A 23484-nucleotide genomic window follows, 5' to 3' on the forward strand; every position below is an offset into this window, starting at 1 on the left:
CAGCGGGGGAAAACTTCCTAGAGAAAAATGCACACGGGTGCAACCTGCCCTGCAGACCGAGTGCTGAGACAATACAGCCCCAACCCCGATCTCTGAAGCATCCACCTCTACAATGAAAGGGAGAGTAATGTCCACATGTCTCAAAATGGGGGCGGAGCAGAACAATTTTTTAAGTGATGAAAATGCAGACTGTGCTTCTGCTGACCAATTGTAGGTATCTGCCCCCTTTTTGGTAAGCTCAGTGAGGGGTGACACCACAGAAGATAAACTTTCTGTAATAGTTAGCAAAGCCAAGGAATCGCTGGAGTGCCTTCAACCCCAAAGGTTGTGGCCACTCCAGGACAGCAGAAACCTTCTTGGGGTCCATAGAGAGTCCTGCGGTGGAAATTATGTACCCCAGGAAGGGAACTTCAGAAACTTCAAAAAGACACTTCTCGAGTTTAGCATACAAGGAATTTTGTCGTAGCTTCCTTAACACATACTTCACGTGCTCCCTGTGTTCAGAAATATTAGATGAAAAAATGAGTATGTCATCTAAATACACAAGGACGAACCGCCCCAGAACCTCTCTAAAGACCTCATTAATCAACTCTTGGAAGACGGCGGTTGCGTTGCACAACCCGAAGGGCATCACAAGGTACTCGTAGTGCCTATCGGGTGTGTTGAACGCCGTCTTCCACTCGTCACCCTCTCTTATGCGAATCAGGTTGTATGCCCCTCTGAGATCGAGTTTAGTGAAGACACCTGCATCAGTAATCTGAGGGAACAAGTCATCAATCAGAGGGAGAGGATAACGAATTTTCACAAAAGAAACCTGCCCCGGCCGGGGACCTAGATGGACGGATGAAACCTTTGGCCAGGTTTTCTTTAATATACAGTGGGTTGCAAAAGTATTCGGCCCCCTTGAAGTTTTCCACATTTTGTCATATTACTGCCACAAACATGAATCAATTTTATTGGAATTCCACATGAAAGACCAACACAAAGTGGTGCACACATGAGAAGTGGAATGAAAATCATACATGATTCCTAACATTTTTTACAAATAAATAACTGCAAAGTGGTGTGTGCATAATTATTCGGCCCCCTTTGATCTGAGTGCAGTCAGTTGCCTATAGACATTGCCTGATGAGTGCTAATAACTAAATAGAGTGCACCTGTGTGTAATCTAATGTCAGTACAAATACAGCTGCTCTGTGAGGGACTCAGAGGTTGTCTAAGAGAATATTGGGAGCAACAACATCGTGAAGTCCAAAGAACACACAAGACAGGTCAGGGATCACGTTATTGATAAATTTAAAACAGGCTTAGGCTACAAAAAGATTTCCAAGGCCTTGAACATCCGACAGAGCACTGTTCAAGTGATCAATCAGAAATGGAAGGAGTATGGCACAACTGTAAACCTACCAAGACAAGGCCATCCACCTAAACTCACAGGCGAACAAGGAGAGCGCTGATCAGAAATGCAGTCAAGAGGCCCATGATGACTCTGGACAAGCTGCAGAGATCTACAGCTCAGGTGGGAGACTCTGTCCATAGGACAACTATTAGTCATGCACTGTACAAAGTTGGCCTTTATGGAAGAGTGGCAAGAAGAAAGGCATTGTTAACAGAAAAGCATAAGAAGTCCCATTTGCAGTTTTGCCACAAGCCATGTGGGGGACACAGCAACCATGTGGAAGAAGGTGCTCTGGTCAGATGAAACCAAAATGGAACTTTTTGGCCAAAATGCAAAACGCTATGTGTGGCGGAAAACTAACACTGCACATCACTCTGAACACACCATCCCCACTGTCAAATATGGTGGTGGCAGCATCATGCTCGGGGGGTGCATCTCTTCAGCAGGGACAGGGAAGCTGGCAGAGTTGATGGGAAGATGGATGGAGCCAAATACAGGGCAAACTTGGAAGAAAACCTCTTGGAGACTGCAAAAGACTTGAGACTGGGGCGGAGGTTCACCTTCCAGCAGGACAATGACTCTAAACATAAAGCCAGGGCAACAAAGGAATGGTTTAAAACGAAACATATCCATGTGTTAGAATGGCCCAGTCAAAGTCCAGATCTAAATCCAATCGAGAATCTGTGGCAAGATCTGAAAACTGCTGTTCACAAACGCTGTCCATCTAATCTGACTGAGCTGGAGCTGTTTTGCAAAGAAGAATGAGCAAGGATTTCAGTCTCTAGATGTGCAAAGCTGGTAGAGACATACCCTAAAAGACTGGCAGCTGTAATTGCAGCAAAAGGTGGTTCTACAAAGTATTGACTCAGGGTGCCAAATAATTAAGCACACCCCACTTTGCAGTTATTGATTTGTAAAAAATGCTTGGAATCATTTTGGATTTTCGTTCCACTTCCCACGTGTACACCACTTTGTATTGGTCTTGCACGTGGAATTCCAATAAAATTGATTCATGTTTGTGGCAGTAATGTGACAAAATGTGTAAAACTTCAAGGGAGCCGAATACTTTTGCAACCCACTGTATTCCTGCATGGCAAGTTTCTCAGGCCCTGAAAGATTATATAAATGGCCTCTAGGGGGCATACAACCTGATCTCAACTCAATGGGGCAGTCAAAACTTCGATGAGGAGGAAGTTTGTCTGCCGCCTTGGGACAGAAAACATCAGCAAAGTCTGAATACTGAACAGGCAACCCCTCCACTTGAACCTTGGTAGCACATATTGTGATACTCCATACAATGATGATGGCAAAAAGAGGACCAGCTCAACAATTGTCTGGAACTCCAGTCGATCTGAGGGGAATGTTTTTGAAGCCACGGCATACCAAGGTTCACAGTGGAAGTAGCCATCTTAAGTACAAAAAATTGTATTTGTTCTTTGTGCAAAGCCCCTATTTGACATGATAATACAGGAGTGTGAGAGAGAGGTTGTTTGCCCTGCAGTGGTGAATCATCCACTGCAGTAACCACAATCTGACGTCCCAAGGAAAGAAGAGGAAAACCAAACTTAACGGCAAAATCATAATGCATAAAACTAGCTGCAGAACCCGAGTCTATAAAGGCCTGGGTAGACCGGACTTGATCTTCCCAGGTGATAGAACACGGGAGAAGTAAGCGACTACTTTTTAGAGGTATGAAAGAATTGCCTAGGGTAGTACCTCCAGCTACACCTAGGCGGTAGAGTTTTCCGCCTTCCTGGGACAGTTTTGTACCATATGACCCCTCTCTGCACAGTAAAGGCAGAGTCTCTCAGTACGTCTCCTGTTTTTCTCAACCTCAGAGAGCTTAGATTGTCCGATTTGCATCGGTTCATCCTGAGGAGGAGAAGAAGAAGGGTCAGGAGCAGAGAAGGGGATAGGAGAAGGTTTCCCTGGCGCTCTACCTCGAGTTTTGAGCTTCCTCTCTGAAGTCATAGCTAAATCGGGATCATCATATATAATTGCCATAGCTTTAAAAAATTCCTGAACAGATATTAGTGCCTCATGACCAGTGGGAAGACTGTAAGCCCACGTCTGCGAATCACCAGATAATAACGCTTTTATAAAAGTAACTCGCTGACTCTCAGAGCCCGAAGATACCGGGCGTAACTCAAAATATAATAGGCAACAATGCTTAAAGTTCCGGAAATCAGACCGGTGCCCTGAAAATCTTTCAGGGTGTGGCATCCTGGGCTCACTGACTACAGGGGATGATACTGATGCATTGGTCTTTTGAAGTCGGGTCACAACCTCAGACAATAGGTTAATTTGTGTCCGTTGTGTGTTGACTGAATTGGTAAGGCTGTCAACAGTTTGACCTGAGTGCATAGTGTCTCCATAGACATTTTTGGTCTGCTGTTCTGTAACGATTGGTGTAGCAAAACAGGGGTCTGGTTATTGTGTGATCTGCAGTATCACCAATAAGTCAGACACTATACCTGATTATATGGTGATCTGCAGAATCACCAATAATGCAAGTATAGCTGATAAGGTAATTGCAAGTGTATAGTGCTTGGTGCAACTGTAATACTGATCAGTTTGGCAGAACCTCACCAGAGGAGCTGGTGGGTACTATCCGTAATGAACCTCACCAGTGACAAGGGCTCACTGGTGAGTGGAGTGGTCAGACAGATTGGATTGGCAACAGACAGGAAGATACAGTACAAAATCGGCAGGCAAAAGGATAGAGATATTTCAGGCAGAGTCAGCAACAGGATCAGGTGAGCTAAAGTACAGAATCATTAAGCGAAAGTGAAGTCAGAAGAGAGCCAGAGTCAAACACAGAATATCAAGCAATATAACAACAATGATAGTAATAAATCCTAGTCTTGTGTGAAATCCCCGGTTTCCTCCCGGATCAAAGCACACCGGATCTATCTAAGGTCTGAGTGCTACACGAAGCATTCGCAACAGCAGACAGTTTGCAAGTGACTCCAAGTGGCTTAAGAAGCGGAGGAGACCCCTCGGCCACGCCCACACCCATAAGCCAATCGGAAACGCCGAGAGTCTCCTCTGACGTCAGTCGACCGGCAGGTCAGCTGACGCGCCTCCTCCCCGCATAAAGGTCCTGTCTGTGCACGCGCGCGCGTGACAAAGCCACCCTATGAGCCTCTGACAGTCCCTTCCTCGGCGTGCTAGACGCCGGAGGAACGGGAGAAATGCCCGACAGATAAACCGAAGCAGCTGCGGGGGTATCCTGACTGCCCGCAGCCTCGTCTCCAGAGATTGTTACACTGCCATTTTTACACTGATAATAGCAGATGCTTCAAACCTGCTACAGTTGATCATTGGGTGACTGGGGTTCAAATGCTGGAGAAGGGGTGAAGCCACAAACAGCCAATCTGATTTGTTTCATTTCATGGGAATATACAAATTATTGATGCCAAGGACCCCAAAGCTCGCAAACTTGGTCATTGAGTGTTTGTGCGTTAGGGTTAGAAAGTGGGCGGAGCCAACACCAGTCAAATACATACACAGGCAACGCCGGGTCATCAGTGGGTGGAGACAAATACAAATTTCCTTAGGAAAATGTAAACTGCAGCCATTCTTACACTGTTAATGGCAGGGTTCTCAAACTTTGCACAGTTGGTCACTGGGTGACTGAGATTAATATTCAGAAAAGTGGGTGGAGCCTACAAAAGTGAATCAAACTTCACCTATTGCTTTTCAAGGGGAATATTTAATTGCTACCATTCTTGCACTGTTAATGGCACAGGCCTCAAACCTGGTACAGTTGGTCATTGGGTGACAGGGGTTCAAATTCAGAAAAGGGGGTGAAGCCACAAACAGCCAATCAGATTTTTTAATTTCAATGCAAATTATTGATACCAAAGACTGCAAAGCTCACAAAGTTGGTCATTGTGGGCCGAGCCAACACCAGCCAAATACATACCCGGGCAACGCCGGGCAATCAGCTAGTATTGAATAAAGAAATAAGATATACCCTATAGGTAGTTACAAAATTATTTCACTGCAGGTAATTTGTGTCATTTTAGTTGTTCCATCATTCTCCGCTTACACAAACTATTTCAGTTATCTAGAATAATAATTTCCAAGCCATCCACTGTATGTCTGAGTGTCCTTCTGTCCCAAACATGCCCCCTCTTCCCTGCCCCTCTCTGATTGGCTGTGGTGCTGTGTCCTGTGCAGATGAATTTGGCATGTCCATGCTTGCGGCAGGATTGTTTCGCGTGTTTGTTTATTGCTCTTTTGTGCTTCCAGGGATGGAGGAGACACGGCTTCTACTGCTACCTCATTGGTGAAACACTGTCCACGTTTTCAGAGGCTAAGACCAATTGCAATAACAATGCAGCTATTCTTATGAGTGTTGAAGACAGGTATTATTAATGATTTACTGTATTATCATATTCTGTATTGCTGTACAATGGAAGAAACAGACAAGGGTACAAAATATACAGACATTGGTGCATAATATAGAAGTGATAGACAATGTAAGGTACAGGGACAATTGTATGGTGATTAATAAAACATAAAGCATTTTTGGTAACATTTGACCTTATCAGAGATGTAAGCAGGGGGACAACTAAAATGATGGATTTTAGAATAGCCAACTTTAAAGTGAATCTGTCATAAAAAAAAGTGCCCCTGTGGGGTACATTTTCTGCTCCTAATGAGGATTCCCCCTTCCTACTGTGCAGACCCATATCTATTAAGAAGCACCCGTGGGCCGGTGCCATGGGCGGCCCCAGGGGGGGGGGGGGCGGCCACCTATTGGCTGCTTATTTTTTTTATTATAATTATTTTGTGCCATTTTGGGGAGAAAGGGGGAAGTGGCGGAGAGCACACACACATGGAGGGGAACTCGCTCCCCCCCCTCCAGCAGAGTGGCAGCGCCGGAGATTTTACTATTTCCCGACACTGAGGGAAACTCTGCATGCCGCTGGTGTGGTCTAGTCAGTGACGTCACTAGACCAGGCAGCTGCTTGCAGAGTTTCCTTCGCGCGCCTGGAACAGGTAAGCTGTTCGCTGGCCACTGCCACAATGCACTCAGGAAAACTAGGAAGGGGGAGCGGGAGCCCCAGGTGAGAGAGGAGGGGGAGACGTCCCCCCTTCCTCGCTGCTGTGTGTGCTCACTCCCCCTTCCAGGCTACCTAAACTGGGGACAACTAGAACTACTACCTAAACTGGGGACACATAGAACTACTACCTAAACTGGGGACACATAGAACTACTACCTAAACTGGGAACACATAGAACTACTACCTAAACTGGGGACACATAGAACTACTACCTAAACTGGGGACACCTATATACCTACTACCTAAACTGGGGATACCTATATACCTACTACCTAAACTGGGGACACCTATATACCTACTACCTAAACTGGGGACACCTATATACCTACTACCTAAACTGAGGACACCTATAGACCTATTACCTAAACTGGGGACACCTATATACCTAATACCTAAACTGGGGACACCTATATACCTACTACCTAAACTGGGGACACCTATATACCTACTACTTAAACTGAGGACACCTATAGACCTATTACCTAAACTGGGGATACCTAATACCTAAACTGGGGACACCTATATACCTAATACCTAAACTGGGGACACCTATATACCTATTACCTATACTGGGGACACCTCTATACCTACTACCTAAACTGGGGACACCTATAGACCTATTACCCAAACTGGGGACACCTATAGACCTACTACCTAAACTGGGACACCTATTATTTTGTGGTGTTATACTGCCCACTGTAAGATTATTTTCTGCTGAAATGCTGCCCACATTGTGAATATTTTCTGGTGAAATGCTGCCCATATTGTGATTATTTTCTGGTGAAATGCTGCCCACATTGCGATTATTTTCTGTTGAAATGCTGCCCACTGTACGATTATTTTCTGCTGAAATGCTGCTCACATTGCAATTATTTTCTGGTGAAATGCTGCCCACATTGCGATTATTTTCTGGTGAAATGATGCCCACATTGGGATTATTGTCTGGTGAAATGCTGCCCACATTGCGTTTATTTTCTGGTGAAATGATGCCCACATTGTGATTATTGTCTGGTGAAAAGCAATTTGGCAACATTTCAGCAAAAAACAAACGCAATGTGGGAAACATTTCAGCAGAAAACAAACATAATTTGGACCACATTTCAACAAAAAGCAAACGTAATTTGGGCCACATTTCAGCAGAAAATAAATGCAATTTGGGCAACATTTCAGCAAAAAACAAACGCAATGTGGGCAACATTTCAGCAGAAAACAAATGCAATTTGGGCCACATTTCAGCAAAACAACAGAATTTACTCACCTGACAGAAGTCCCTCTCCCGGCCTCTGGCACGCAGCTCCCCGGACGATCCTCCTGCAATCTCCCGCGCTGAATGCAATAGCAGGGCTACCTGGAGATGGCGCCTGAAGCCCTGTACTGGAGACACAAATAGTCTCCAATACAGGGCTTCAGACGCCATCTTCCCGTAGCCCTGCTCTGCCTGCCGAAAGACTATGCAGGCTGAAGCGGGGCTGCGGGATATGAACTGGCGTGGCGTCTATTAGACGCCGTGGCCAGTTCATGCAATAGTACGGTGGCCAGAGTCCCTCATGCAGCCTGGGACAGGGGACCCCGAATCCGGGACCTTTCCCGGGTAAAGTGGGACGTATGGTCAGCGTATTTAATGGAACAGTAGTCAGAGAGTAGAATGCTCACTCCACCACCATCTCTGCTGCCACTTCCCAAGGGTATGACTAAAGTGTAATACTCCCTTCCCCACACCTGTATAACAGTGTAGCAGGCAATGGCGTAGCTAAGGAGCTGTGGGCCCAGATGCAAGTTTTACAATGGGGCCCCCCAAGCACTCTATACGTAACAATTGATACGGCGCACCAAAACCTTTCCTAAAAAATAGAAAAATCTCACAAGAAGCAAGCCGAGGAGTGAATAAAAGAGAGGGAGAAATGGGAAGAGAGCTGTTGAAAGTGGAAGACTGAAGAGTGATCAGAAATGAGAGCATAAGTGGGAAATGCAGGCTGATTTAAAAGAAGAGATGAATCATCAGTGCTAAAGAATTACAAGTGATATGCTTAAAGAAAACCTGTAATGATTAAAAAAAAATTTTTTTTTACTTACCTGGGGCTTCTGCCACCCCCTGCAGCCGCCCTGTACCCGCACTGGTACTCAACGATCCTCCGGTCCCCCGCCATGGCTCAGTTTTGCTTTCTCCAACTGCGAGTAGACGCCCACTAGCCACGCGTCATCGAGAAAACCTTGTACTGGGCCTGTGCAGGACGCTCCCGGCAAAGGGAGCGCGTACAAGGACACGTGTGGCCAGGGCCGTACAAGCACAGTGGCCAGCGACTGGAGACCGGAGGATCGTTGAGCACTGGTGCGGGCACAGGGCGGCTGGAACAGGTCCCAGGTAAGTGAAACTCTTTTTGTTTTAAATCATTACTGGTTTCCTTTAAAGTGAACCAGAGACGAAGCACCCTCATGTATTTTACCATGTATATCAGTGGGAACATTACAGAAAACACCTATCCTGCTCTCTGTTTCATTCTTCACTGTTCAGCTTGCTTCTTATCAGCCCTGATAAAATTCAGCAGATCGACCTAGATTTTCCATCCTGTCAGATAGATCAAATCGATCAAAATCGTTCGATAGATTTAATAGAATCGATTTCTGATTGATCGATTCTATAGAATCGATCGATCGATGGCTGAAATCGACCAGTGTATGGGTCCCTTAAGGTGATTAGAGGTACATGAGTTGTTTTTAAACTCTTTGGAATGGTGTGAAAAGAGTTAAAGGGTTATTTTCCACTAGGTGCAAATTCATGTGGATTTGCTGCACACAAATTCGCATAACAATGTATTTCAATGGGCCTGTGTCTATTCTATCAAGAATTTACATGCAGAAAAATTTGGACAGCAGTTTCTGGATGCATTTGCATTTTTTTTTTGCATGTTTTGCATACTTTTTTTTTTGTTATTGTCAACGCATGCAAAAACATACATGTATGCAAATTTGAATTTGCGTGCAATTTCGTGTCCAAAAGTGTATGCTTCTAGGGCAGGCATGGGCAAACTCGGCCCTCCAGCTGTTAAGGAACTACGAGTCCCACAACGCATTTGCCTTTATGAGTCATGACTGTGGCTGTCAGACTCCTGCAATGCATTGTGGGACTTGTAGTTCCTTAACAGCTGGAGGGCCAAGTTTGCCCATGCCTGTTCTAGGGCAAATGTTCCCTAAATGCTTCATTTCACACTGAGCTGGGAGGAGCTGCAGAGCTGTAGTATTGCAGTGGGAAGAGGTGGGCTTGATCAGGTGCTCTGCTGTATGCTGGGATGGAAACTCCCATTCTAGTGGTAATAAGGAGCGAGTGTATGCTGCCAGTCAGGAGTCTTCAATATATTCATTTCAAAAAGTACAGACATGCAATGCACAAAGCAATTAAAAATCACATGCATTAAACAATGGGAGCCAAAACAAATGCTTAATCCATTTTTTCATTGTAAGTAAAGGAAGTAAAACTTGGTGAAAAGCTTCTTCATTTTAAAACAATCTTATGCTTGGTCCTCTGAAAATGTTATTGTTTGGCTTTTTACTGCAGGTTTGAACAGGCTTTATTAACAAGTCTGATCGGGCTGAGACCGGAAAAGTATTTCTGGATAGGACTGTCAAATTTAAAAGAAAGAAGGACTTTTAGATGGACTACCAATGAGAAGGTTCTGTTCACACACTGGAATATTAACATGCCTGGTAAGTCAGTCAGTCCCAATATTGTCCATTCAGGGGCGTATCTGGGTAATATACCACCTATTGCAAACACTGAAGTTGAACCTCCCCCCCCCCCCCATTTCCTAGTGTCAGAGAGCCTCCTTACACTCTAAAAAAGATTGCTTTCTTGCATACATTTGCTTTGGTTGCCTGTTTTTTTGGCTCAGTATATTGCAGAAGTTCATTTTTTTTGGGAAATATCTCTTCTTCTCCCCTCTCTGAACTCTATTCTAACAATAACCTTCCCCTCTTATAACATCTAACACTAACCTCCCACTTCAATCCTTACCTTCTTCTCTTGACAACTAACACTCTCCTATCCTAGTACTACCCCCCCCTTCACTCCTACGGTAGCACTAACCTTTACCCTTACAACGAATTATTTTAACCACTTAAGCCCAACTGGATGAACATTCTCGTCCAGTTGTGCTGCGCGCACTCCTGCGGGCGCTCCCGCCACCGGCCGTTAGCCCAGCGATCAATGAAATGGATTATAGATCCCATTCATTGATTGTAGCCCCCCCCCCCCCCCGCAGAAAAAATGACAGCCTTTTCTGAGTTACAAAAAGTTCTCCATCTTCATTCTTCTTCCTGGAAGTGTACGATCACACTTCCAGGACTTTTTCACTGTGGCCATCTTGTGGCCAAATAGTAAAACTACACACACATCCATTTTTTGATAAATAAATACATTTTTTTTTACATTTAAAATTAGCGGTTTACCTCCCATACCAAAAATTACCCACATACAATTTTTAATATAAAAAAATTACAATTAAAAAACAAACAAACATAAATAGTTACCTAAGGGTTTGAACTTTTTAAATATGCATGTCAGAGGAGTATATTAACCTCCTGGGCATTACGGACGAGCTCAGCTCGTCCAGTAACACTGCGGTGGATTGCTCCGGCCCTAGTGGGCCGATTTGCATAATTTTTTTTTTATACATGCAGATAGCACTTCGCTAGCTGCGTGTTTTACCGCTCGCCGCCGATTCGCCTCTACCTGACGCGAAAGAGAGCCCCCCCCCGCAGACCGCCAGGCTGCGCTATGGGGTGGATTGGGACTCCCTGTGACGTCACAACGTCGATGACCTCATTCCGTTCGTCACCATGGTGACGGGGAAGCCCTAAAGGAAATCCCGTACAGAACGGGATTTCCTGATGGGCATGATTGCCGGTGGCGATTAGAAGGGTGGGAGGGAGGGAGCAGGGAGGGGGGAATCATGTAGCTAGCGCTAGGCTAGCTACATGATAAAAAATTAGCTGAAAAAAACCACAGCCGCTGGGAATTAAAACACCCGGGAGGTTAACTACTTTCGCATCCTGGACGTAGAAGCTACGTCCAGGAGGCCATGTGCGCTCCCGCGGCCGATTGTGCACGCGCGCTCCCGAACCCGCGGTTTGTTAGCCAGGGAATCAGTGAATCGGGCCATGGTGCCCGATCACTGATTCCTCTCCCCCGCAGAAAAAGCGACAGCTTCTCTTGGAAGCCTAGCTTTTTCTGCCTCCTACGTCCCCCCTACGTCCCTCTAAGCGTACATGTTACGCTTAGAGTGACGTCATGTAAACAAACCTAAGGTTGCCATCTTGTGGCCAAAAAGTAAAACTACATCTACATTAAAAAAAAAAAAAAGCATGTATTTACATTACAAAAATTACTATTTACATCCCACCCTCCCAAAAATACCCAAATAAAATGTTTAATAATAATAAAAAAAACATTACAATAAAAAAACAAAACACATAAATATTTACCTAAGGGTCTAAACTTTTTAAATATCTATGTAAAGATGAAATATTTCTATTTTTTTTTTATTATAAGCTTGTAAATAGTGATTGATGCAAAACAGAAAAAAATGCACTTTTATTTCCAAATAAAATATTGTCACCATACATTGTGATAGGGACATAATTTAAACGGTGTAATAACCGGGACAAATGGGCAAATACAATACATGGGTTTTAATTATGGAGACATGTTGTAACGATCGGTGTCAGCATGCAGAGAGAATCTGATTATTGGCGATCTGCAGTATCACCGATAATCCGATATATTGCTAACCTCTGGACACCAGCAAAAGAACACAATAAAGACAGTAATATATCAGATAGTGTGGAAATGTCCACCACACGGCAATTCCTCAGAGGTGTGGTTACCTCTGAATGGGAACCCCGTGAGTGAGATCCTCTAACCAGGCAGAGTGAGGAATCTCGACCCCTAGCAGTAATCGTCTGCTTGGGGCAGGCATCTCGGAGAGGCAAGCCTCAGAGATAACCCTCCAGTGGGAGACGTTCCACTGAAGGGAGAAAGGTCAGACAGGCAAGGGTTCAGCAACAGAGATGACGGCAGCGGTACAGGACTGGAAGGCAGGAGAGTAATCGGTAATCAGGCAGAGGTTGGCAACAAGAATCAGATAGGCAAAGGTACAATAACGAAGAGAGAGAGAGTCGTCAAGGATAGCCGAAGTCAAAGGATAGCCGAAGTCAAAACACAGATACAATATCAAAATACAATCCTAACTAAGGTGTGAAATCCTTAGTATCAACACCAGGGAACTGCACTAAGGTCTGAGCGCTAACACAGAATGTGTATTCATGACAGCAGACAAGGAGAAATTGACAGAGAGCTCCTTTTATGCTGGGGAACGCTCTAGCAGTGTCCCCCAGCTGCCCAGCCAATCGCTGGCCCTGCTGGAGTCAGCTGACCAGCCTGGTCAGCTGACTCCTCTTCGGGAACGATAAAGTTCCTGTCTCCTCGCGCGCGTGCACGCCAAGCGCCGGGTGAGTGCCGGCGAAGGAGACCCCACGGGAGGCAACTGGGCAGCGGAGTCCGCCGAGCATACGGACTCCGCCGACCACACAGTAGAGTTGGGCCGAACGGTTCGCCTGCGAACAGTTCCATGCGAACTTCCGTGGTTCGCGTTCGTGTCCCGCAGGCGAAGTATTGCGGAAGTTCGGTTCGCCCCATAATGCACCATGAGGGTCAACTTTGACCCTCTACATCACAGTCAGCAGGCCCAGTGTAGCCAATTAGGCTACACTAGCCCCTGGAGCCACTCCCCCCCTTATAAAAGGCAGGCAGCGGCGGCCATTATGGTCACTCGTGTGCCTGCGTTAGTGAGAGTAGGGCGAGCTGCTGCAGACTGTCTCTCATAGGGAAAGATTAGGCTTAGCTTGTTCCTGGCTGCATACCTGTTCTGTTCAGTGAACCTGCCACTGCATACCTGTTCTGTGAACCCACCACTGCATACCTGTACTGTGAACCCACCACTGCATACCTGTTCAGTGAACCCGCCACTGCATACCTGTTCTGTGAACCCACCACTGCATACCTGTTCTGTGAACCCACCACTGCATACCTGTTCAGTGAACCCACCACTGCATACCTGTTCAGTGAACCCACCACTGCATACCTGTTCTGTTCAGTGAACCTGTCACTGTATGCCTGTTCTGTTCAGTGAACCCGCCACTGTATACCTGTTCAGTGAACCCACCACTGCATACCTGTTCAGTGAACCCGCCACTGCATACCTATTCTGTGAACCCGCCACTGCATACCTGTTCTGTGAACCCACCACTGCATACCTATTCAGTGAACCCACCACTGCATACCTGTTCAGTTAACCCACCACTGCATACCTGTTCTGTTCAGTGAACCTGTCACTGTATACCTGTTCTGTTCAGTGAACCCGCCACTGTATACCTGTTCAGTGAACCCGCCACTGCATACCTGTTGTGTTTCAGTGAACCCGCCACTGCATACCTGTTCTGTTCAGTGAACCCGCCACTGTATACCTGTTCAGTTAACCCGCCACTGCATACCTGTTCAGTGAACTCGCCACTGCATACCTGTTCAGTGAACCCGCCACTGCATACCTGTTCTGTGAACCCGCCACTGCATACCTGTTCTGTGAACCCACCACTGCATACCTGTTCAGTGAACCCACCACTGCATACCTGTTCAGTGAACCCACCACTGCATACCTGTTCTGTTCAGTGAACCTGTCACTGTATACCTGTTCTGTTCAGTGAACCCGCCACTGTATACCTGTTCAGTGAACCCGCCACTGCATACCTGTTGTGTTTCAGTGAACCCGCCACTGCATACCTGTTCTGTTCAGTGAACCCGCCACTGTATACCTGTTCAGTGAACCCGCCACTGCATACCTGTTGTGTTCAGTGAACCCGCCACTGCATACCTGTTGTGTTCAGTGAACCCGCCACTGCATACCTGTTCTGTTCAGTGAACCCGCCACTGTATACCTGTTCTGTGAACCCGCCACTGCATACCTGTTGTGTTCAGTGAACCCGCCACTGTATACCTGTTCTGTTCAGTGAACCTGCCACTGCATACCTGTACTGTTCAGTGAACCCGCCACTGCATACCTGTTCTGTGAACCCGCCACTGCATACCTGTTGTGTTCAGTGAACCCGCCACTGCATACCTGTTCTGTTCAGTGAACCCGCCACTGTATACCTGTTCTGTGAACCCGCCACTGCATACCTGTTGTGTTCAGTGAACCCGCCACTGCATACCTGTTCTGTTCAGTGAACCTGCCACTGTATACCTGTTCAGTGAACCCGCCACTGCATACCTGTTGTGTTCAGTAAACCCGCCACTGCATACCTGTTCTGTTCAGTGAACCCGCCACTGCATACCTGTTCTGTTCAGTGAACCCACCGCATCAGTGCGCATACCTGTGCAGTTAAGTGAACCCACCTACCTACGTGAGTGCACGCAGTGTGATATACCACTCCGTGCATACCCGATATGGACAAAACAGGTAGAGGAAGAGGTAGTGCCAGAGCCAGAGGAAGGCCACCCGGCAGGTCTGTGCGAGGTCGTGTAAATGTAATTTCGTGTGGACCTGGCCCACAGTACAGTGCTCGGAAGAAGGCACGTCCCATCATCACCTCCCAAGATTGTCAGGACGTGGTTGAGTATTTAGCGACACAGAACACCTCATCTTGCTCAGCCACCAGCGCTACTACTAGCACCACTTCCGCTGCATTTGACACTTCGCAAGAATTATTTAGTGGTGAAATCACTGATGCACAGCCATTGTTGTTACAGCCAGATGAATTTTCACCAGCTCATATGTCTGAGTTACGTGCCAACACTATGGATGTAACGTGTGAGGAGGATGAAGGACCTACTGATGGTGCATGTTTGGATTTTTCTGAGGCAAGCGAAGCTGGGCAGGATGATTACGATGATGATGATGATACGGATCCTCTGTATGTTCCCAATAGAGGAGATGAAGAGGGGGACAGTTCAGAGGGGGAGTCAGAGAGTAGTAGGAGGAGAGAAGTTGCTGAAAGAAGCTGGGGCAGCTCTTCGTCAGAAACAGCTGGTGGCAGTGTCCGGCACCATGTATCACCACCTATGTACAGCCAGCCAACTTGCCCTTCAGCATCAGCTGTTGAGGTCCCCATAGTGCCCACATCCCAGGGTGGCTCAGCGGTGTGGAAATTTTTTAATGTGTGTGCCTCAGATCGGAGCAAAGCCATCTGTTCGCTCTGCCAACAAAAATTGAGCCGTGGAAAGGCCAACACTCTCGTAGGGACAAGTGCCTTACGAAGGCACCTGGAGAAAAGGCACAAACAGCAATGGGATGGCCACCTGAGCAAAAGCAGCAGCAGCACACAAAAGAAAAGTCACCCTCCTTCTCCTCTTCCTCCTTCAGGTGCATCATCTGCTTCTGCCGCTTTCTCCCTTGCACCTTCACAGGCACCCTCCTCCACTCCGCCTCTGCCCTTGAGCGGTTCCTGCTCCTCTGCCCACAGCAGCAGTCAGGTGTCCGTGAAGGAAATGTTTGAGCGGAAGAAGCCAATTTCGGCCAGTCACCCCCTTGCCCGGCGTCTGACAGCTGGCGTGGCGGAACTGTTAGCTCGCCAGCTGTTACCATACCGGCTGGTGGACTCTGAGGCCTTCCGTAAATTTGTGGCCATCGGGACACCGCAGTGGAAGATGCCAGGCCGCACTTATTTTTCTAGGAAGGCCATACCCCAACTGCACCGTGAAGTTGAGAGGCAAGTGGTGTCATCTCTTGCGAAGAGCGTCAAGGGTACACCTGACCACGGATGCCTGGTCTGCCAAGCACGGGGAGGGCCGCTACATTACGTACACAGCCCATTGGGTCAACCTGGTGAACGATGGCAAGCAGGGCGCAGCGGACCAAATTGTGACACCTCCACGGCTTGCAGGCAGGCCTCCTGCCACCTCCTCTCCTCCTGCTACATGCTCTTCGCTGTCCTCCTCCTCCTTGGCTGAGTGGCAGTTCTCCTCTCCAGCTACACAGCCCCAGCTCCGCAGGGCCTATGCTGCATGCCAGGTACGACGGTGTCACGCCATCTTAGACATGTCTTGCCTCAAAGCGGAGAGTCACACTGGAGCAGCTCTCCTCGCAGCTCTTAAGAAACAGGTGGATGAGTGACTGACCCCGCACCACCTGGAGATAGGCAACGTGGTGTGCGACAACGGGAGCAATCTGCTTGCCGCTTTGCATATGGGGAAGCTGACACACATACCCTGCATGGCACATGTCATGAATCTAGTTGTTCAAAGATTTGTGTCAAAGTACCCTGGCTTAGCGGATGTCCTGAAGCAGGCCAGGAAGTTCTGTGGGCATTTGAGGCGGTCTTACACAGCCATGGCACGCTTTGCGGAAATTCAGCGGAAAAACAACTTGCCGGTGAGACGCCTGATCTGCGATAGCCCGACTCGCTGGAATTCGACCCTGCTCATGTTCTCCCGCCTGCTAGAACAGAAGAAAGCCGTCACCCAGTACCTCTACAACTACAGTAGAATGAAACAGTCTGGGAAGATGGGGATGTTCTGGCCCGACAACTGGACATTGATGAGAAATGCATGCAGGCTCATGCGGCCGTTTGAGGAGGTGACCAACCTGGTGAGCCGCAGTGAAGGCACCATCAGCGACTTAATTCCCTACGCTTACTTCTTGGAGCGTGCTGTGCGTAGAGTGGCGGATGAAGCTGCGAATGAGCGTGACCAGGAACCGTTACGGCAGGAACAGGCATGGGACCAATTTTCATCAGACCCAGCTGTTTCCTCAACACCTGTGGCAGTACAGAGGGGGGAGGAGGAGGAGGAGGAGGAAGAGAAGTCGTGTGCAGAAGACGAGTCAGACTCAGAGGATGATGAGCAAGGTGTTTCTTTGGGGGAGGAGGAGGAGGGGGCGGCGGCAGGAGAACAACCGCAGCAGGCATCGCAGTGGGCTTGTGCTGCTCAACCTTCCCGTGGTATTGTTCGCGGCTGGGGGGAGGAGGTTGACTTACGTGACGTCACTGAGGAAGAGCAAGAGGAGATGGATGTTACATCTGCATCCGACTTTGTGCAGATGTCGTCTTTTATGCTGTCCTGCCTGTTGAGGGACCCCCGTATAAAAAACCTCAAGGGGAATGAGCTGTACTGGGTGGCCACACTACTAGACCCTCGGTACAGGCACAAAGTGGCGGACCTGTTACCAACTCACCTGAAGGCTGAAAGGATGCAGCACATGCTGTCAACTATGCTTTACAATGCCTTTAAGGGTGATGTGACAGCACAACGCCAGCAAGGTACCACTGCCACTAATCCTCCTCCCGTGTCCACGCAGTCAAAGACAGGACGCTCCAGCGATCTTATGGTGATGTCGGACATGCGGACGTTCTTTAGTCCAACTCCTCGCCGTAGCCCTTCCGGATCCACCCTCCACCAACGCCTGGAACGGCAGGTAGCCGACTACCTGGCCTTAAGTGTGGATGTAGACACTGCTGTGAACAGCGATGAGGAACCCTTGAACTACTGGGTGCGCAGGCTTGACCTGTGGCCAGAGCTGTCCCAATTTGCCATCCAACTTCTCTCCTGCCCTGCCGCAAGCGTCCTGTCAGAAAGGACCTTCAGCGCAGCTGGAGGCATTGTCACTGAGAAGAGAAGTTGCCTAAGTCACAAAACTGTTAAGTACCTCACCTTTATCAAAATGAATGAGGCATGGATCCCGGAGGGCTGCTGCCCGCCCCAAGACTAAGTCAGTCCCCGCACACACAGCATCTCTGCCTGCACGCCGTGTGACTGGCTGCCTGGGCTGCCCCAAGAAGACTAAGTCGCTCCCAGTCTCTCCACACAGCATGTCTGCCTGCAGGCCGATTGACTACCTTCTCCGCCACCACCAACAGGGTCCGGGACTCCAGGCGGATTGCTGAATTTTTTAGGCCGCTGCTAGCAGCGGCCGCTGTAGTAATTTTTCTGGTGCGTGTACATGACTGCCTAATTTTTCTGGCTGCACTGCGGGCAGCTGCAACAACAAAAGAAAAGCCATGTACATGCGCCCATTCCCCTTCGTGATCATTACCTTGCCGTGGTGAAGGGGCTTGCGTATCACAATGAAGCAATGACCGGCGCCTAGATGAGTGTCTCGGGGGGCACACCCACGATAATAAGGTCGTTGCCTCATTGTGGTCAGACCAAATTTGATCAGCTGGACAGTCACTGTTCTGTCATTCAGCTACATCAGCCAGGCGACCATATGGGCTGTAAAGCCACCAAAACCTGCACTCTCGCCATGGTGCGCACCAGTCCAGCACGGCCATCACTACACAAACAACTGTTTGCGGTGCGTTACATGGTGAGTTTGGTGTGTCAGTGGGAAGCAGTACCTTAATTACACTACCTGATTGATGTATACACATGCAAGATGTTTTAAAGCACTTTAGGCCTGTCATTTAGCATTCAATGTGATTTCTGCCCTTAAAACGCTGCTTTGCGTCAAATCCAGATTTTTCCCGGGGACTTTTTGACGTGTATCCCACTCCGCCATGCCCCCCTCCAGGTGTTAGACCCCTTGAAACATCTTTTCCATCACTTTTGTGGCCAGCATATTTTTTTTTTTTTTTTCAAAGTTCGCATCCCCATTGAAGTCTATTGCGGTTCGCAAACTTTAACGCGAACCGAACCTTCCGCGGAAGTTCGCGAACCCGGTTCGCGAACCTAAAATCCGCCGGCGGTGGAAGTCCGGGAAGCGGAGCCCGCTGCCTCATTCCTGTTGGCAGCGGGTCCGCTATCCCTCACAGTACCCCCCTCTTGAGGAGTGGACTCCGGACACTTCCCACCCTGTTTCTCTGGATGTGACTGATGAAACCTCTTCCTTAATTTCTCAGCATGCATGCGATTCTCTGGTACCCAAGATCTGTCCTCCACCCCATACCCTTTCCAATGGACCAGATACTGTACGGAATTCTGTACCAGCCGAGAATCCAAAATCTTCCCAACCTCGTACTCTGTCTGGCCCTCCACTATCACTGGGGGGGGGGGGAGGAATCCACATATACTGCTGGTTTCAACAAAGAAACATGGAACGATCTCCCACCTCTCATGCTGGCTGGGAGATCAATCACATATGAGACTTCATTGATCTTTTTGGCCACCGGATAAGGCCCTATGAACATGGGCCCCAATTTGGTGGACGGTTGTCTGAGTGCCAAATGTCTTGTTGACACCCACACCATGTCTCCAGGAGAAAAGTGCCATTCAACAGACCGTCTCTTGTCGGCCTGTCTCTTTTGATTCTGGAAGGCTACTCCTAAATTCTCCTTTACTTGTCCCCAAAGTTTCTTTAAAACCCTCTGCCACTCTTCCAGGGCTGGGAAGGGAGAGGAGCACATCGGCAATGGGGAAAATTTAGGAGACCTTCCTGACACAACCTGAAAAGGGGACAAGCCAGTTGAAGCGCTTCTCAGGTTGTTGTGTGCAAACTCAGCAAAGGGCAGGAATTTAACCCAATCTGTTTGTGCATCTGCCACATAGCACCTCAGAAACTGTTCTAGTGCCTGATTCACCCTCTCGGTCTGCCCGTTGGTTTGTGGGTGATACCCAGACGAGAAGGACAGGTTCATACCCAAATGATGGCAAAAAGCCCTCCAAAACTTTGATATAAATTGGACTCCTCTATCCGATACCACATCATCCGGAATCCCATGTAATTGGAAGACGTGCTGTATGAAGAGGTCGGCTAAGTCTTGAGCTGATGGGAATCCTTTAAGAGGAACAAAGTGGGCCATCTTGCTGAACCTGTCTACGATCACCCATATCACAGTCATACCTTCTCACTTGGGAAGCTCGCCAATGAAGTCCATGGACAGGTGGGTCCATGGTTCATTTGGAACTGGCAAGGGTTGTAAGGTACCTACTGGAGCCTGGCGAGATGGTTTACTCCTGGCACACACCACACACTCTCTGACGAATTCCCTGCAATCCGAGGCCAACGAAGGCCACCAAACACACCTTGTGAGTAGATCTAGAGTGTGGGTGACCTGTGTTATTATGGGCATGGAATAGCTGCATGATTTGCAAACGGAACGGGAGTGGAACAAAGAGGACCCCTTCCGGTTTCCCTTCTGGGGTATCTAACTGGTGAGGGGCCAGTGTGACCGCCCAGTCCTCCCAGGTCTCAGTGGCTGCCAGCACCACCCTGTGTGGTACAATGCTCTCGGGGAGTGCGGGCTGAGCTGTCTCTGGTTCAAAACATCTGGAGAGAGCGTCTGCCTTAATGTTCTTGGAACCTGGAGTGTACGTGATAACAAATCTAAAACGCGAGAAAAATAGGGACCAGCGGGCCTGACGAGGAGTGAGCCTTTTAGCCCCTTCAATGTACTCCAGGTTCTTATGGTCAGTGTATACAGTAATGGTGTGTTCTGCACCTTCCAGCCAATGGCGCCATTCCTGGAAGGCTAACTTGATGGCCAACAGTTCCCTGTTGCCCACATCGTAGTTTCTCTCAGCAGGAGAGAACCTGCGTGAGAAATAGGCACAAGGATGTGTCTTGCCCTGCAGACCCGAGCGCTGAGACAGCACAGCCCCCACCCCGATCTCTGAGGAATCTACCTCTACTATGAAGGGAAGAGCGATGTTGACATGTCTCGGTATGGGTGCCGAGCAAAACAGTTTCTTCAGGGTATTGAATGCGGCCTGGGCCTCCGATGACCACTGGTAAGGGTCAGCCCCTTTCTTGGTTAGACTAGTCAGAGGGGCTACTACCGCAGAGAATCCCTTAATAAATCTCCGGTAGTAATTAGCAAAACCAAGGAATCTCTGCAGTGCCTTCAAGCCCACCGGTTGCGGCCACTCTAGGACAGCCGAAACCTTTTCTGGGTCCATAGAGAGCCCTGACGTTCAGATGATGTATCCCAGAAAAGGAATTCGAGTGACCTCAAAGAGGCACTTCTCTAGTTTTGCATACAGTAGGTTTTGTCTCAACCTCTTCAACATGTATTTGACATGTTTGCGATGTTCCACGAGGTTTGGGGAGAAAATCAATATGTCATCGAGATATACCACGACAAACCTCCCCAACACCTCCCTGAAAACCTCGTTAATCAAGTCCTGGAAGACGGCCGGGGCGTTACACAACCCGAAGGGCATAACTAGATACTCGTAATGCCCGTCGGGTGTATTGAAGGCCGTCTTCCACTCGTCACCAGCCCTAATGCATACCAGGTTGTATGCCCCACGTAGGTCCAATTTTGAAAAAATAGTGGCATTGGTAATCTGGCCAAAGAGATCGTCTATCAGAGGTAATGGATAACGATTCTGTATGGTGATCTTGTTTAGACCTCGGTAGTCAATACAGGGTCTAAGACCATCATCTTTTTTTTTTAACGGAAAAAACCCCCGCTCCGGCCGGTGACCGAGAAGGGCGGATGAACCCCTTTGCCAGGTTCTCAGTAATGTACTCCCGCATTGCCTGTTTCTCCGGACCGGAGAGATTATAGAGATGACTCTTAGGAGGCATACAACCAGCTCTTAGGTCGATAGGACATACGAAACTCCGATGTGGTGGGAGTTTATCAGCGAATTTAGGACAAAACACATCCGCAAACTCAGCGTACTGTGTGGGTATCCCCTTGACCTCTACCTTGGCAGCACATATGGCAACCCTCCTCAAACAATGGGTATGGCAATAAGGTGACCAGCTGAGTAACTGATCTGAGGCCCAATCTATCTGTGGGGAATGGCGCTGTAACCAGGGCATACCAAGAATAACGGTGGAGGTTGCCATGCGCAAAACAAGAAACTGTAGGCTCTCCTTATGTAGAACCCCTATCGTACATGACAACCTTGGGGTCTGAGAGAGAGGTGATCTACACTGTAGAGGAGAGTCATCTACTGCGGTGACGACTATCTGTCGGTCTAAGGGTTGTAAGGGAACCCCCAGTCCCTTCACAAAATCATAATCAATAAAATTGGTTGCGGACCCCGAGTCCACAAAAGCTTCAGTACAAACTGTGGAATTCCCCCAGGAAATGGAACACGGGAGAAGTAACCGATTATTCTGATTTAGAGGTAAGTTCTGTGCGTCTAGGGTATTACCTCTAACTACACCTAGACAGCAGCGTTTCCAGACTTCCTGGGGCAATTTTGAGCAATATGACCCTGCTCTGCACAATATAGACAAAGGTTCTCTGCCCTTCTACGCTCTTTCTCGGCTCGAGTCAACCGAGAATGTCCGATTTGCATCGGTTCGTCGGTAGAAGGAGCAGGCGATGAGGACGCATGAGAAAAAACTCTCACTGCATTCCTGCCTCTCGATTGGCACTGATAGCACAATCTGCGGTCCGCCCGTTTCGCCAAAGAAATGGCGTCGTCCACGGACTTGGGTTCTGGGTGTCCCAACATTAATTCAGAGACTGAGTCTGATAAGCCTGACAGAAAACAGTCTAACAAGGCGTAAGATCCCCACCTAGATGACACAGCCCACTTTCTGAACTCTGCCGCGTAAACCTCAACCGTGTCTCGACCCTGCCTGAGAGTCTTGAGCTTCCTCTCGGCAGTGATCGAAGCATCCGGATCATCATAAATTATAGCCATTGATTTGAAAAATTCCTCAACTGACATGAGAGCCGTATCTTCGTGGGGAAGACCATATGCCCAGGTTTGCGAATCACCGGACAATAAGGTCTTAATAAAAGTCACCCTTTGCTGCTCAGAACCTGACTGGGTAGGTCGTAGCTCAAAATAAGATAACACCCGGTTACGAAAATTCTGGAAGTCAGATCTTTGCCCTGAAAACTTTTCGGGCACTGACATGCGGAGATCTGTGACCGGAGGGGATTGCACTGTGGCCACAGTCGTCTGCAAGACCCGTACAGACCCAGCCAACTGGTTGATCTGAGTCTGTTGTGTATTAACCACCTCGATGAGGTTATTAAGCGAGGTGGTTAGAGTCTCGATCTGACTGGGTAGTGCTTCCATACCAATGGTCTGCTGTTCTGTCATGATCGGTGTCAGCA

The 23484-nt window shown here is 48.1% G+C and overlaps 1 protein-coding gene across 1 annotated transcript in view; it reads left to right on the forward strand.

Annotated features, from left to right (window-relative positions):
• Positions 1-23484, forward strand: part of LOC137518156 (macrophage mannose receptor 1-like) — a 335787-nt gene that overhangs the window by 70706 nt on the left and 241597 nt on the right. Inside the window, exons 10-11 of the mRNA XM_068235568.1 lie at positions 5657-5772; positions 10028-10176. Of these exons, the coding sequence (XP_068091669.1) occupies positions 5657-5772; positions 10028-10176 (265 nt within the window). The remainder of the gene's footprint in view (positions 1-5656; positions 5773-10027; positions 10177-23484) is intronic.

The sequence above is a fragment of the Hyperolius riggenbachi genome, chromosome 5, assembly GCF_040937935.1.
Source record: "Hyperolius riggenbachi isolate aHypRig1 chromosome 5, aHypRig1.pri, whole genome shotgun sequence".
NCBI lineage: Eukaryota > Metazoa > Chordata > Amphibia > Anura > Hyperoliidae > Hyperolius > Hyperolius riggenbachi.